Source organism: Lepisma saccharinum, unplaced genomic scaffold (assembly GCF_977018435.1).
Source record: "Lepisma saccharinum unplaced genomic scaffold, izLepSacc3.1 HAP1_SCAFFOLD_102, whole genome shotgun sequence".
NCBI classification, from domain to species: Eukaryota; Metazoa; Arthropoda; class Insecta; order Zygentoma; family Lepismatidae; genus Lepisma; species Lepisma saccharinum.
In genome coordinates, this window is record NW_028142930.1 from 164,262 (window position 1) to 178,071 (window position 13,810).

The window sequence follows — 13,810 nt, forward strand, 5'->3', positions numbered from 1 at the left end:
AACTTGTTGCTTCGCAATCTGAAACTTGTTGAACACATGTAATCTGAGCAGTTCCTTTTCGGTTGATTGATATGATTTATTTTAATTCGCTTTTCTGACACTTTTGGCTAATCGCGAACACACATACAGCACACACATCCAAGGGACATCCACAATGTCCAATTCAGATCCATGGATATTGTGGATGTCCAAAAGACATCCTAGGGATATCCCATTCTGGATATCTAGAATGGGATATCCATGGGACGTCTATAGGAAATCTCTTCCTGGACATCAAAAGAATCTCCCATCCTGGATATCCATAGGACGTCCCGTTTTGGATATTCATGGGATACGTGGTATTACGTCCACGCGTTATCACAAATTTGACATAAATGTTTTGATATCCGTTTAAAGATTCAGTCATAGTATCTTGTGTCAATTATGTCAGCACTCAAACTCTGTTATGCAGTAATAAATCTTAAATTAAAAACATCTCCCACAGGAATTGCGTTGCCCCGCATGCACGCCAAGCAGGTGAAAGTTGCCACGAGGCTTTCTTTGTGTATCCTCTCGAACACAACGGCAGTTTGCATGAGGATGTTGCCTTGCGTGGTAGTGAAGAAAAAGCGCTGCTTACTATGCTTATGCATGTGAATACAAAGTACTTTTCGGATGTGTAGATACGTATGTGTGTGTGTGTGAGCGAGTGAGAGTGAGAGAGAGAGAGAGAGACAGAGAGAGAGAGAGAGAGAGAGAGAGAGAGAGAGACAGTGGAGTGCTTGTTATGAGCATATGTGTACTCCAGGTCTTCGATTTGGGTAAATCTAGTCCAGGAATGCAGAAGCGTAGTGTCCACGTAAGGCTTGTAAGTCCACCTTACAAGCTGAAATTATTGAAGAAAACGTATTTCATTCCCGTATTTATCACTTGAATACACATAGCAATATCAGACTTCAAGCAGAACTTTTAATAAAACAATTGAGGACTTGTTTTGATTCGAGTTGTTTCTCTGTAAGGCTTCTTGAGAATACTTACGTGCGGGTGAATGGAAGAAATGATTTGGACTCGCCCATGGCGGGTGTGTTTGCTTACGTAGTATCTTATCAACCAATGACAGGGTGCCCCGATTCTCACGCACTGTAAGGCGCATTACGAGTGGGTGCTAACTGGCGAGATTTCTGTCCCCGCTGCGTCTGTTTGCACGGTCGGAAGAGAACCAAGAAAATCGACTCCCGTGTTGTTTCAACAATGCTTGACAGGAGGTGTAGCTAACAAAACGGGTGTCATTTTAAATGTGTAAACTAACTATTAAGTTCACAAAGAGATGGTTTAATGTTAGATACTACCTTCATTGGAAGCAGCGAAGTTAAAGATAAAAGAGGAATATCTGGCAATTCTAGATCCGGCAGCACCCGCAAAGTTAGGCACGTGCATCCCAGTTGCCCGTAATGTTAAAACCATGCATGTAATACTTAGCGTTATGATTTACAGATTTTTTTCTTTTTTTACCTTTTCCTTTGACTAAGTTGCTTGATATGCTTTTCAAATTGTGCGCATATATCATAACCATGATAATGAGTAACATTCTCGTATGCATTTGCATTTGCAAATTGTATCCTACGCATTTCCCACAAATGGCTTTTTAGTGAAAGAAAAAGAATAATAAGAATAAAAATATGACATGGCCTTTCCAGAAGAAGAGTTTGTGTGCTTAACTAAGCTGTATGCGAAATTTGTCAATTGCTACCAGTTGAAAGTTGAGCTACAGGTAATTTATTCTGAAGCTGAATATCGAGTAAAGAGTGTGTTTGAACTTCATGAGTACCTGCGTACTACCCATTTGAATGAAGCTGTTGAACAAGTGTACAAACTAACAGAATTCTTCCTCACTGTTCCTGCCTCAAGCTCGTCAGTGGAAAAGCAGTTTTCTGTACTGAAGAGGATTCACACATTTCAAAGCAGCACACAGACTAAGGCAAGGAAATCTGACTTGGGACTGATATCCATTGAAAAGGAGCTGCTAAAGACATTGACCAGAAACTCCCGATTCTACGACGACGTGATGGAGGTGTTCAGACTAAAGGATCGTCGGATTGAGTTACAGTATAAATGAGAATTTTCATTAAGTAATACATACATATGCTATTATTGTTAACATAGAGTGTGTGCATTTTATGTTTGAAATTGAGTATGCCCATGCATGACTTACATTCAAATAGATTCTATTTAGTTAAAATATCTTTGGGTTTTCTTTATCCAATATTCAGATCAGATTTATCTAAGGAAGCCTTACACCTTTCATAGAATCACGCTACGCCACTGCAGGAATGTTCTTTTCGTATCCAAAGCATGTGCAAAAAATATCAGCATGATGTCCAGATTAGGTATAATTTTAGTCCAGAATATATCCTTATCCACAATGAAATAAAAACACCCAGAAAATCACGTGAATTCATGTCCCAAACATGTCCAAAAGTCATCCATATAATGTCCAAAACACATCCAAAAATAATCCACAGGATGTCCAAAACATGTTCAAAATTGATCCACAGAATATCCGAAACATACCCAGAATGTCCAAAACACTTAATTCCTGGATATCTTATGGACTTCCCCTGGACGGAAATATGGATATCCAGAATTTCGGCATGGATATCCAGAGGACGTCCATTAGACATCTCCTGGATATGTGTGTGCTCGATGAGGATGAGCGATGATTTTGATGAAGGAACACTCACAAAGAACACCCATGCCCAGGCTGGGATTCGAACCTGGGACCTCTGGGACCCTCCACCAGAGGTAAAGTGTAAGGTGGCTGTCAGTTTCTCCTGCTGTTGAAGAGTACTAGAAATGTTCGTGGCATTAAAATCATATTTCTTGACCCAATCTAAACTACCTAAAATGAAAATTAGGTTCTTGGAAATAAGTTTAAGCGAAGCTTACTTGTTACATTTGCATTCACATATATTGCATTCTAATATCCACGAATTGGGAAAAGAGTAAAATTCTGTGCTTCAAAGTATAGATATCTTAGTTATGATTGCCATGTGTTAAATAATAGATTGCCTTCTTTGCTTAAAGGCAAGAGGAAATTTCAAATTATTGAAAAAAATCATCAGAATTATGTCAGCAAAGTGTTGGTACTTTATTTATTAATGAAATTATGAGTAATGGCAAATGAATCGCCATTTTTTGCGGTGTCCTCTTTTTTATGACTTTGTCCTCCTTTTTCACCATGCTTTGTCCTCTTTTTTGAATGTATGTCTGGTCACCCTAATTATGCTTTTTACATGAAAACAAATAATTTTTTACATTGCGTGCTCTTTTTATTCCTTTCTTCACTTCCGGAACACACAATATGGCAGGCACATCTTGATTCACGTTGTGGGTTTGTAGTGTTTCAACCTTCTTCACCGACAAATACCTACTATCGTGTTCGTCACCGGTGGAAACTATACATTATACACAGGTTAGTTGATAGCCCCACGAACCATTCACAGATATCCCCACGAACCAATCACGGATAGCTCCATGAACCATTATGCACGGTATCTGATGGATAGCCCCACGAACATTTCCATAAGATTAGGTCAGGCAAACAGTAAAAAAGGAAAAAAAAAAAAAAGGAGTTTGAAACACTGACAGTGGGTTACGTCATCGAACATGCAGAGCATGCAGTTCACGTAGCGAAAGCAATGGCAATTGTGCGTCGGAGAGTTATTTCTCTTGAAAAATACATGATTTCCAGGTCAAATAGATTCCACGATGAAAGAAAATACCTCAACGAACGTTGGAAAGCTTCCAGAAACTCATTTCCGTAAGTACTTTCTTCTGTAAAAATGAAGAAATGTGTTTCCGATATACGGAACTGTTACCCAAATTTTAACTATGTACTAACACGACACCAAATTTTAACTATGTATCCCTCTCGTTTCACCGTTCTAACTCTCGTTGCAAACGCAGACAGTTCGAAACACAGGATACCAAGAAAACACAATCACGACGCGTCATGATAGTCACGACGGTGTACGAAGGTGATGGTGTAAGAAGGTGTACGAAGATGTACGTGCCAAACGCTATCTCCGTCGGAGAATTAATTTTCAACGAACAACATCAATTTCAGCTATGAAACATTCCCACATCACACAAAACACCTTCCCGATGTTCGGCAATGCTACAGGAACTTATTATGGTAAGTAGTTTCTTCTGTAAAAATAAATAAATGTGTCCGAAGGATAGTAAACTAGTACCAAAAAAAACATTTTAAAAATTACCTTACGCAAGCATGCAGGCTTCCTGTGGACAATGTATTTTCGTTGACAACTGACTGTAAGTATCGTAGACTAGTGGGAATTCATGTAGAAGTAAATTGGAACCTTAGTAGAATGCATTTAGGGACTTTATTTTAATGCTAAGAGAACCAAACCTGGCCTGCCTAACCTAACTACGCGAGCATATATTAAACAAAATCTCAAGTAAGAGGTACACAACACCAAAAGCAACTTCTCACAAAATCGAATGTAGTACTTTGTATTCCAGGTAGCAGCCAACTTATGGGTAAGAAATGTATGAAAGTATATGGGGCAGAAAAATTATTCTGCACAGAAGATGCAGAAGTAAATATAACTCCTATTTAGCATATGTTCATAGACATATATAAAATTTAATCCATGTAGAATGCATGTGTATAATGATTATCGAGATTACTCAATTGAAACTTGGCCCAGTCATAACGGTTTTTATGTCAACATTGCATTTTGCTACAATTCCCAATTATTGACAAACGTAGTCCGTTTTTCTGTCGAAGTATTAATGGAACGAGTTTACAATACCAGACCACTCTCCAATTTCTATGAAATTTCGCCTACTCACTAATTGTGAACTCCTAATCACGAATCTGCATGTAATAATTGGCGGTCAAGTATGGAAATCGAGAAAAAAATGAAATAAACTATGTTTTCTTAACGTAACGTAACCCTACCATAAGAACAATAGCTCCACGGAAGACGCAATTTTCCCAACATGAAGAAATCAACAGGCAAGATAAGGTATAGTTCTCTTAGCTAAAATATTAATTTTTCTTTGTATTTATGCTAATGGAACCTAACCTAACCTCGTAGGCACTCCTCGTCTGTCGTCAACAAGATTGTTGTGCGTAAAGGAAGACCATTAGCTAATTAATTGCGAAAGAAAGATGGTTCCGAATTGCTGTGTATGGACAATCACCGTGGTAAATCGCAAGGTTATTTTACAAGTTGTACACGTAAATGAATGTACAATTTTAACAAGTGACCGCCAAATATGAACTACAGATACGTCATCAGGACACCGAAATTAGTAAGTAGGCGAAATTTTATAGAAATTGGAGAGTGGTCCGGTATTGTAAACTCATGCCGTATTAATTTCCGTTATCTCTACATTGGAGTGGACAATCTTCTTGTCTCTGCGACACAAACTTTTAGCATTAAAGCCACATAGAACTTTTTTTTCAGCCAACCTTAAAATGTGCCAATACATCATTACCTACGTACCAATAATCTGATTTCAAACACACTCAAAGTATTTATTTACAGTTTACTACAATACATTAACAGCATACATGCTACCTGCTATGATTGTTATCTTTAGTAACAAAAAATGAAACCGTACCCGGTACCAACATCAATCACACATGCAGGAAGCCTCCCCGTCATGATGAGAGAAAAGTCTTGATTTGTATGTAACACAAATGTTCTACAATCTTCATATACGCAATTTCCTCAGTTTGTTTTCACTTTTATGACAAAATATGTCAATAAACTTCATACACATCATCCAAACACTACAATCCGTATACACGCCTTAATTCTGACAAACCGGATATGACTTACCGTGCCAGCTTCCGGCTCAAGGGAGTGTTACAAACATACTCTTTCTTTACACAACAGTATTGCTTTAATATTTAAACAAATATTATTCCAGTGAAATTTCAAAAAGGTTCTTTTGGAAAATAATTATACCTCTTCAAACATGTAGTTAGCAAAATGTATTATGTAAGTACAGTGTATACAGAAAATTCAAATCAAGAACATGAGAGATTATCCGTCTATGGTTTATCTATTTCATTCATTTCACTGTGGCGTTTTCTTAAAAAGTCGAAATGAGTGGGTCGTTGGTAATTACTTTGGAAACATGAGGAAATGATTAGTAATATATAGCCCCTAGCCATAGCTAAAACCATAGAAACTATTCTATGCTAAAACTGTGCAACTCAAGTGAAATTCCCCTCAACCCCTCCTTGTCTCTTGGCGTACCACACGTGGTGTCACCACTGAAGATCAGTTTCGAGTGTGGTCATGGGAAATCCTTCATTAATCTAATCATCATTCATGTTCGATGTTACGATTAGCCCAAGGAAAATAACAGAAATTAACTTTGTAGCCCCAAATCAGAAATGTTCTTGCGCCACAGACACGGTAACTTAAACAATTTTCGCTCAGAATTTCTGGTTTAGTAGAATTACAATGTCAATTTATATAATTGTCTTGCACGAGGAACCCATGACAAACGTTAGGTGTTAATAAATTCAATGCGCTCTGTCCTTCCCAGCCATTTGCAAGCATTTCATTCTTCTTTGCGAATGCAACGAGTAACGACAACTGCTAGCGGATGTATACACTTACTCATTGGAACATTACGGATCTAATCCATAATGTTGAATAATTTTGTTAAACGCGCTTCCTTTTTAACTATTGCTATTGTGAACACAGTTCGTAATGCAAGTGTTCTTTGAATTTTGTCTAAACATCTCCATTAATTAAAAATAAACCATAGAACAACAAAGAGTGTGTTGTTTTAATCAGAACTTTTTTCCTGTACGCATGTAGCCCGTGATGTTTTGGTTGTCAGCTGACATTGCACCAGGTTATGGAGAATTGTGAGAAATATGTAAACAAACGTTCTTCTTGTATTCGAGCGAATGCAATATTCTTTGAATGATTTATCGTTATTTTGAAATTGTCTGAAATGGAATCACCTCCAGGAATAGTGTTTGAATTGCAATGGAGAAAGAGAAGCCGAGCTGGAAGTGTTCGCGAAGAGGATAGAGCAAGTATCGGGATATGGGATGTTGACGATGCATCTTTGAACTGGTTGACTTTCAAGTCATACCTGGTAAGTGCTCATGTTTATTTTGTGATAATCAGAATAAAAACAAGCATAATTTATATTGAAACGTTTGATATAAAAACTCTATTAGTGTTGACACAGAATGTTTACATTTGTATGTTATTGCTAGACTTAAGAATATTAGAGTACAATGAAAAGTTTTTAAGCTCTAAAAATTAAATTAGACCTCAAGCAAACTTTCAACTAAGGTGTACATAATGCTATGTAAGTTAACATTTAAATAACATTTGGTAACAGTTCCGTATATCGGATACATTTCTTCATTTTTACAGAAGAAACTACTTACGGAAATGAGTTTCTGCAAGCTTTCCAACGTTCGTCGAGGTATTTTCTTTCATCGTGGAATCTATTTCACCTGGAAATCATGTATTTTTCAAGAGAAATAACTCACCGACGCACAATTGCCATTGCTTTCGCTACGTGAACTGCATGCTCCGCACGTTCGATGACATAACCCACTGTCAGTGTTTCAAACTTCTTCTTTTTTTCTTTTTACTATGCTTGCCTAACCCAACCACACCTAACCTAACCTTGTGGGCTATCCGTGAATGGTTCGTGGGGCTATCCATCAGCTACCGTGCATAATGGTTCATGGAGCTATCCATGAATGGTTTGTGGGGCTATCCGTCAGCTACCCATGCATAATGTTCCACCGGTGACTAACACGATAGTAGGTATTTGTCGGTGAAGAAGGTACCCATTTATTTGAGGCTAGTGGAAACCCAGAGCTGCTTTGTGGGGACAAGGCAGAAACAATTCCAACCTCAGATCACCAACCTTGTAAATTGAACTCAGGGTCTCCCGCATGACAGACCAAGTGGACCACTGCAGCACCTTGTCTTTAGTCAGCATCATCTTGAAAATAAAAGGATGTCTGGACAGAGACTGGTAAGGTTCCAAGCTTCGAACTTACTTCCAAAATCATTTCCAATATTCTAAACTTCTTGCCAATACTCCTATAAAACTTGGAAACAATCATTAAACATTTGGAACTGTTACCAATTATTTGATTAATGACTGCAAAAGTGAAAAAATAATGTTTTATGTCACTGACACATTGGTATCCAAATTTTTAAGTCTACTTTTATGCACAGATATGCTAATCGGGACTGGATATACAGTTTAAAGTGTGATCTGAACCACCATGCTCCTTCACTGAGTAATGAAACCTGTGTTCCCTTGATTACAAGGTGGTGATGCTACACCTATTCACTGCTTCAAATGAAATGGTAAGTGTTGGCAGGACAGCTTGCCACGTGTGCTTTGAGTCGTCCTTAACAGAGGAATGAATCATTATTAAAATAATGCTATGAATAGTTTATTGGGTTTTATTTTGATGTTTTTTCTTCGTTCTTTTTTCAGTGTCAGAATTTGGGAACATCAGAAGATATATCTGTTGCATATATTGATAGTGATGGTGATGAGGTATGTGTAATTATTTTTTTTTACGCCTTTCTTGTTTAGCTTTAAGTGTGTGACTTGAGATTAGTAATGTGTACTTGCACACATGCGTACTCCACAGAATTAACATCTCATGAAAGAATGCAGTGGGGATTTTGTAATTAGAATATTTTTTTCTTATTATTTATCACGTTATAGCAGAATGGGCTTGGAAATGAACAGTCATTAGAAATATTTTAAACTCTGACATTATCAAAATAATTGTATCAGCAAGCCGTAGAGGGAAGCATTAATGCATGTTTTGAATCATACTTGCGTAGGGGTTACAACAACATAAATGTGATTTTTTTTTTCTATAAATGGTCAAGCATCCAATGTTGGACCACTTGGAATGGATTGGGGAGCGAATTTACAATACCGGACTCCTCCCCAATTTTTGTAATATTTCTCATATTCACTAATTGAGTCGTCCTAATCTCGAATTTGAAGTTAAAATTTGGGGGTCACGCGTAGAAATTTCAAAATAAGGGGGTACGTGATCGCAACCGACAATGCACGAGTGCTCATTATTTATCACAAGATTTTGTGTTTCGAATACTTAAGGAATGAAATATATATTCCTGACATTACTACAACCCCAAATTTTAACTATGCTTTCCTAGCCTAACCTTACCTTGAATGGTTTGTGGGGCTACCTGTGCATGGTTGTACGACCCCAAATTTCAACTATGTTTGCTTAACCTAACCTTACCGAGAATGGTCAGTGGGGCTATCCATGAATGGTTTTGCGCTAATTGTGATAACGAACCAATAAAATAAATCTTATTTTCGTAGCACTTTAACGGCAAATGTTCTTCATCGAAGACTCAATTTTCGTATCCTGCAATTTTACGATCGATGCACTGTTGCCAAATGTACCTGTAATCAAATCAGTCCACATTCCACATGCTCTTCTACATCGTGATTGTGACTGTCGTCTTCTTCGTCATCCTTGACGCATCTCTAGGGCCTCCCCGATGGCGCAGTGGTAGCATCCTCGCCTTGTAATCAAGGTATCCCGGGTTCGATACCCGGTGGAGGCACATAGTGGTTCGGATCCCACTTTAAGCTGTAGGTCCAGTCCTAATTAGCCTTACTGTGCATAAAATGGACTTAAAACACCAAATCAATCCAATTGACGCATTTCTGTGTGGGATCGTAGCGTAGAGCTTACCGGCTAGGCGAAAGAATTCTAAGGTACGGTCCGATCAATCTGTACAACATTAACAATTTTTTTACTGTTCTCTTCTGCCATGAAATCAACAGTGTGGCTATGCTGTAGACAGCATAACTAATTGCGAACGTCAATTGTTCATATTAACAAATATGGTTCCCATACTTTTATACGGAGAATCATTGCGAGAATAGAAAAGCTTATTTTACAACTTCTACACGTTAATGAACAATTTCTACACCTCACCCCAACATGTTAACCTCAGATAAATCATCGCGACTAATTATTTCGTGAGTATATGCAGTAACATAGAAATTACAGAAGGGTCCGGTATTGTAAATTCTTGCCTGCATCAGCCCAAGAACAAACATGGAAGTCTCAAAGCCAACCTCCGTGGTGAAGTGGTTATTATGACAGTGGTCCGGATTCAGATCCCAGCCTGTGTACCAATTTCATCATGTCATCTTTCATCCTCGTCGTTGTGATTAGCCAAAAGTAGTAGAAAAGCAACATGTTAACTAAGTAACAAAACTCAAATAAAAGTAGAAGATCACACACACACTGTGTTTAGTAAGTGGTAACTTTGTCCAAGAAAATCTGGTAAATATTGTTAGAGCCATAATTTTACAATGATTAGTACATGTGCACTTGGGAAACGCAATAAAAATTAACTTGCACTTTGAATTTTTGATTTGTATTAAAATGTATCACATTTATTAATATTTTTTAGAAATATTGTGTGTCAATATGTGCCAGACGTATAAATACAACCAAGAGTAAGTGTTTACTTCAATAATTATTTTCATTATAACAATTATGGCACCACAAATCATTAACTTGGCGTTTTCAGAAATTAACCTGAACTGGTATGTCAACAGGGACATCAGAAATGGGGGGCAGCTTTCCCCCCCACTCATCTAAGGAGGGGCAATATAGTATTTTTGCCCCCCAGTCGCATGCTAAAAATGAGACTACATTTTTTCCCCAACTTATCTGGTTTGAAAAAAATGGAAAATTATTTTTGCGCTAGTTGGATGAACATACATTCAAGTTTTCGCTATCAGTAAGAAGTACGTGACACAAGGATTGACGTGCAGATTAGAATTGCAGCCACATCTCCACAAATCAAGTGTAACATGGAATTATTCCCTTAGGAATTTGCTGCTTCAGTTTACAAGTTTCCATTGAATCTACCAGGTTTTGTACGTACAGGCGAGATCAGTGTGAAACAATAAACCCAGTGTACCCCGGTGGGAAAGGAGTGGGGGAGGGGGCAGAGGAAGCTTAATTTTAATATCTTCTTTTCCATCTACAACTACATGGCAAGTGCTGCGAACAAGGAGGCAGATGGAGCTTGAACCTTTTAAGTTAAAAATTCAAGGTGGAAGAAATTCGAGATGAATGCGAGACGACCTTTTAACAATAGCGATAAGACGAGACTAGATCATCCAAGACTTGTCGAAATGAGACTAAAGACGAGACAGACCTGTGTTAAATCTAGACGGAAAAGTGAACAGAACGGGTATTTACACTTCAAGACAAGACCGAGAACGAGGTAAACTATTCCTTTGAGACAAGATGAGAGATTGGCAAGTACCGCCTCGGCAATAACTGGGCTGTTCCTTCAATGGTGGAATAACATGCATACGCCCCCCCCCCTGTCCTGTCCTCAATTATCTCTACCTACCACTTGTCTAAAGTTCTTTTCAGTGTTTAGATCTTTCGCCCTCCCGCCACACACTCTACAAATTTTAGCGCCTATGCCCCTTAGCTACAGACCTACCATGCATGTCGTAAAATGTCACAGTATTTCCAATTATTCAATCTAGCTCTGCAAATTATTTATCAATATCGGAGAAATTTGAAAAAGGCACCCCCTGGCAATGAGATCCACCAAACTCACAAATACACAATATCCTCGGGTGAAAGTGGTCGCCCCCCACACCCTGCCCCAATCTGCTTTTGCAGCCATTTTTGCAATAACTTTTCTCGAAATTACTTATCTCTCAGTGGCCAATGCTTCTCCGAAAATTTTGAAAGTTATTACGATCGATGCATTGAAGATATTTTAATGTGTTGTAGTATGTATCGTATATGTGCATATAGCACGTGCCATGTAGGCACAATAAGGGGATATGGGGGAAAGGCCCTACACATTCTAGATCTCGGCCATTTTGGAGGTCATGTCGTGCTCCGGTCACCTTTACTCCCAGGGTTGTCTCTAGGTACCCATTGATTTGAGGTTGGGCTAACTCCGGAGCCGCTTTATGTGGTGACAAAGCCGGAAAAATTCCGACCTTATATCACCCACCCCAGGAATCGAACCCGGGCCTCCTGCATGGCAGTCAGATTAGACCACCGCAACTCCGAAAAGTTGGCATTTCACTCCAACTTTGCAAATTATTTTTCAAAATGTGAAGAATATAAAATAAGAGACTCGGCGGAAGATGCTCACTACTTCTCAAGGGCTTCAGAAGGAAGGGGTTAGTCTATTTTGAGACATATAGCAATGGTAAAGTGAATATACCATTTTTTTTTTTTTTAATTGTGTTCAGTTTCTTGACAACCCAACATTCCAAGTAGGTCAGAAAGCTGCATTCACTTTGCCAACACAGTAGCAAAAGAGTCTATGCCTATTCAGGAACAGAGCTGTTTCGGATCAAGAATTCATTTGCATGCAAATCCTGACCGCTGCTTTGGTCTTTGTGGAAATAATTTCTCGTTAGGAACCCCCGCAACCAAGGTCATTGGCCGTACGAAAATGAGTACCCGCCTCAGACAGCATATTCTTGAAAATGCCCGTTCCTTCTCCCCTTCCCTTTTGGTCCAGAGAATAGCTGCATTTTGAATGACCGAAAATATTGGAAAAGTCACGTTGGAAGATCACTGCACACATGCCAGTCGCCTGATATAGAAGCAATAGACTGTTCAGTTGTACTTCTCTCCTTGCATTTTTTTGCCTAATTTACGTTTTCTGTGTTGAAGGACAGATAGGGACGAGACGAAGTACCATATCAATCATCACTTCTTCACGCTCTTGGTTTTTAATGCTGCATACTTTGAAGTGTGTGAAGAAACACAGTTTTATTCCTATAACGGTTCATTATGAAAATCTATTCCATAGATCCAGCTACGTTGAACCCCTGTGTATAATGTTGACTTCAAATCAAATTTTTGTAACTTTATTTATTTTTTCTAACAGTACCATACGCGATATTTGCCTGTATATCGGTTTTCTTTAATAGCACAGTAAATTTCATCGGGACTCCTAATTTTACCTAAACGATTAATTTTATGGCAGTTGAGGTCTTCACACATTTAGTGGTGTAAAGAACTGATTTATTGATTGACTGACTTAGTTTATTTTAATTTGCTTTTCTGCCACTTTTGGCGAAGATGAGAATGATGAAAGGACATTCACAAATAACACCTATGCCCAGGCTGGGATTCGAACCAGGGGTCCCTGGTTTCGTAGCACACTGCGATAACCACTACGTCACAGAGGTCAGCATGAAGAAAAGAAGTAAGATGTCTTAGGGGCGGAGGAAATTTCTTCCTCTACTGCCTATACCTGCCCATGAAAATGTATGATGAACATGGATACTTCCTTGACACAGTTATGGTACTTGCGAAAGTTGAGTTTTGTTTATTCTACCCTCATCTCCCTTGTTTAGCTAAAAGTAAGATTAAGTAACATTAAAAAATCAACAGAGCATCGAGTAGTGGGTTAATTTATTTATTGCATTACATAAGTAGCAATGTAATGATAATATAATATGTATCAGTAATTATATGATTATATATATACACATACATTTGTGTATATAATTATGTAAATATGTAATGCACATATTTATGTACGCATACATATGTACTATTTTCATATATAGGAGGAAGAGAGATTTCTAAAATCGGTTGGTTAATTGTAAAACTTGGCCCCCGCTCTTGAATAAGTTCCGACTTCGCTGTATGTCAATTTGAAAGAAGTAAGATGAAATTAACAAAATAAACTTGCAAAATTCATGTCTTAGAATCTTGTTTTCAACG

General features: G+C 38.2%; 2 protein-coding genes across 5 annotated transcripts in view; one reads left to right on the forward strand and one right to left on the reverse strand.

The window, feature by feature from the left end:
• Arp3 (Actin-related protein 3) overlaps positions 1-5,852 on the reverse strand; it is a 36,569-nt gene extending 30,717 nt beyond the window's left edge. Inside the window, exon 1 of the mRNA XM_083115879.1 lies at positions 5,632-5,852. Coding sequence (XP_082972005.1) covers positions 5,632-5,675 — 44 coding nt within the window. The 5' untranslated portion in view covers positions 5,676-5,852. The remainder of the gene's footprint in view (positions 1-5,631) is intronic.
• Positions 5,853-6,840: 988 nt separating this feature from the next.
• LOC145982320 (next to BRCA1 gene 1 protein-like) overlaps positions 6,841-13,810 on the forward strand; it is a 47,309-nt gene continuing 40,339 nt past the window's right edge. For all 4 annotated transcript variants that reach the window (XM_083115880.1, XM_083115883.1, XM_083115882.1 and 1 more), the window contains exons 1-2: positions 6,841-7,134; positions 8,512-8,574. In XM_083115880.1, coding sequence (XP_082972006.1) covers positions 6,988-7,134; positions 8,512-8,574 — 210 coding nt within the window. In that variant the 5' untranslated portion in view covers positions 6,841-6,987. The remainder of the gene's footprint in view (positions 7,135-8,511; positions 8,575-13,810) is intronic.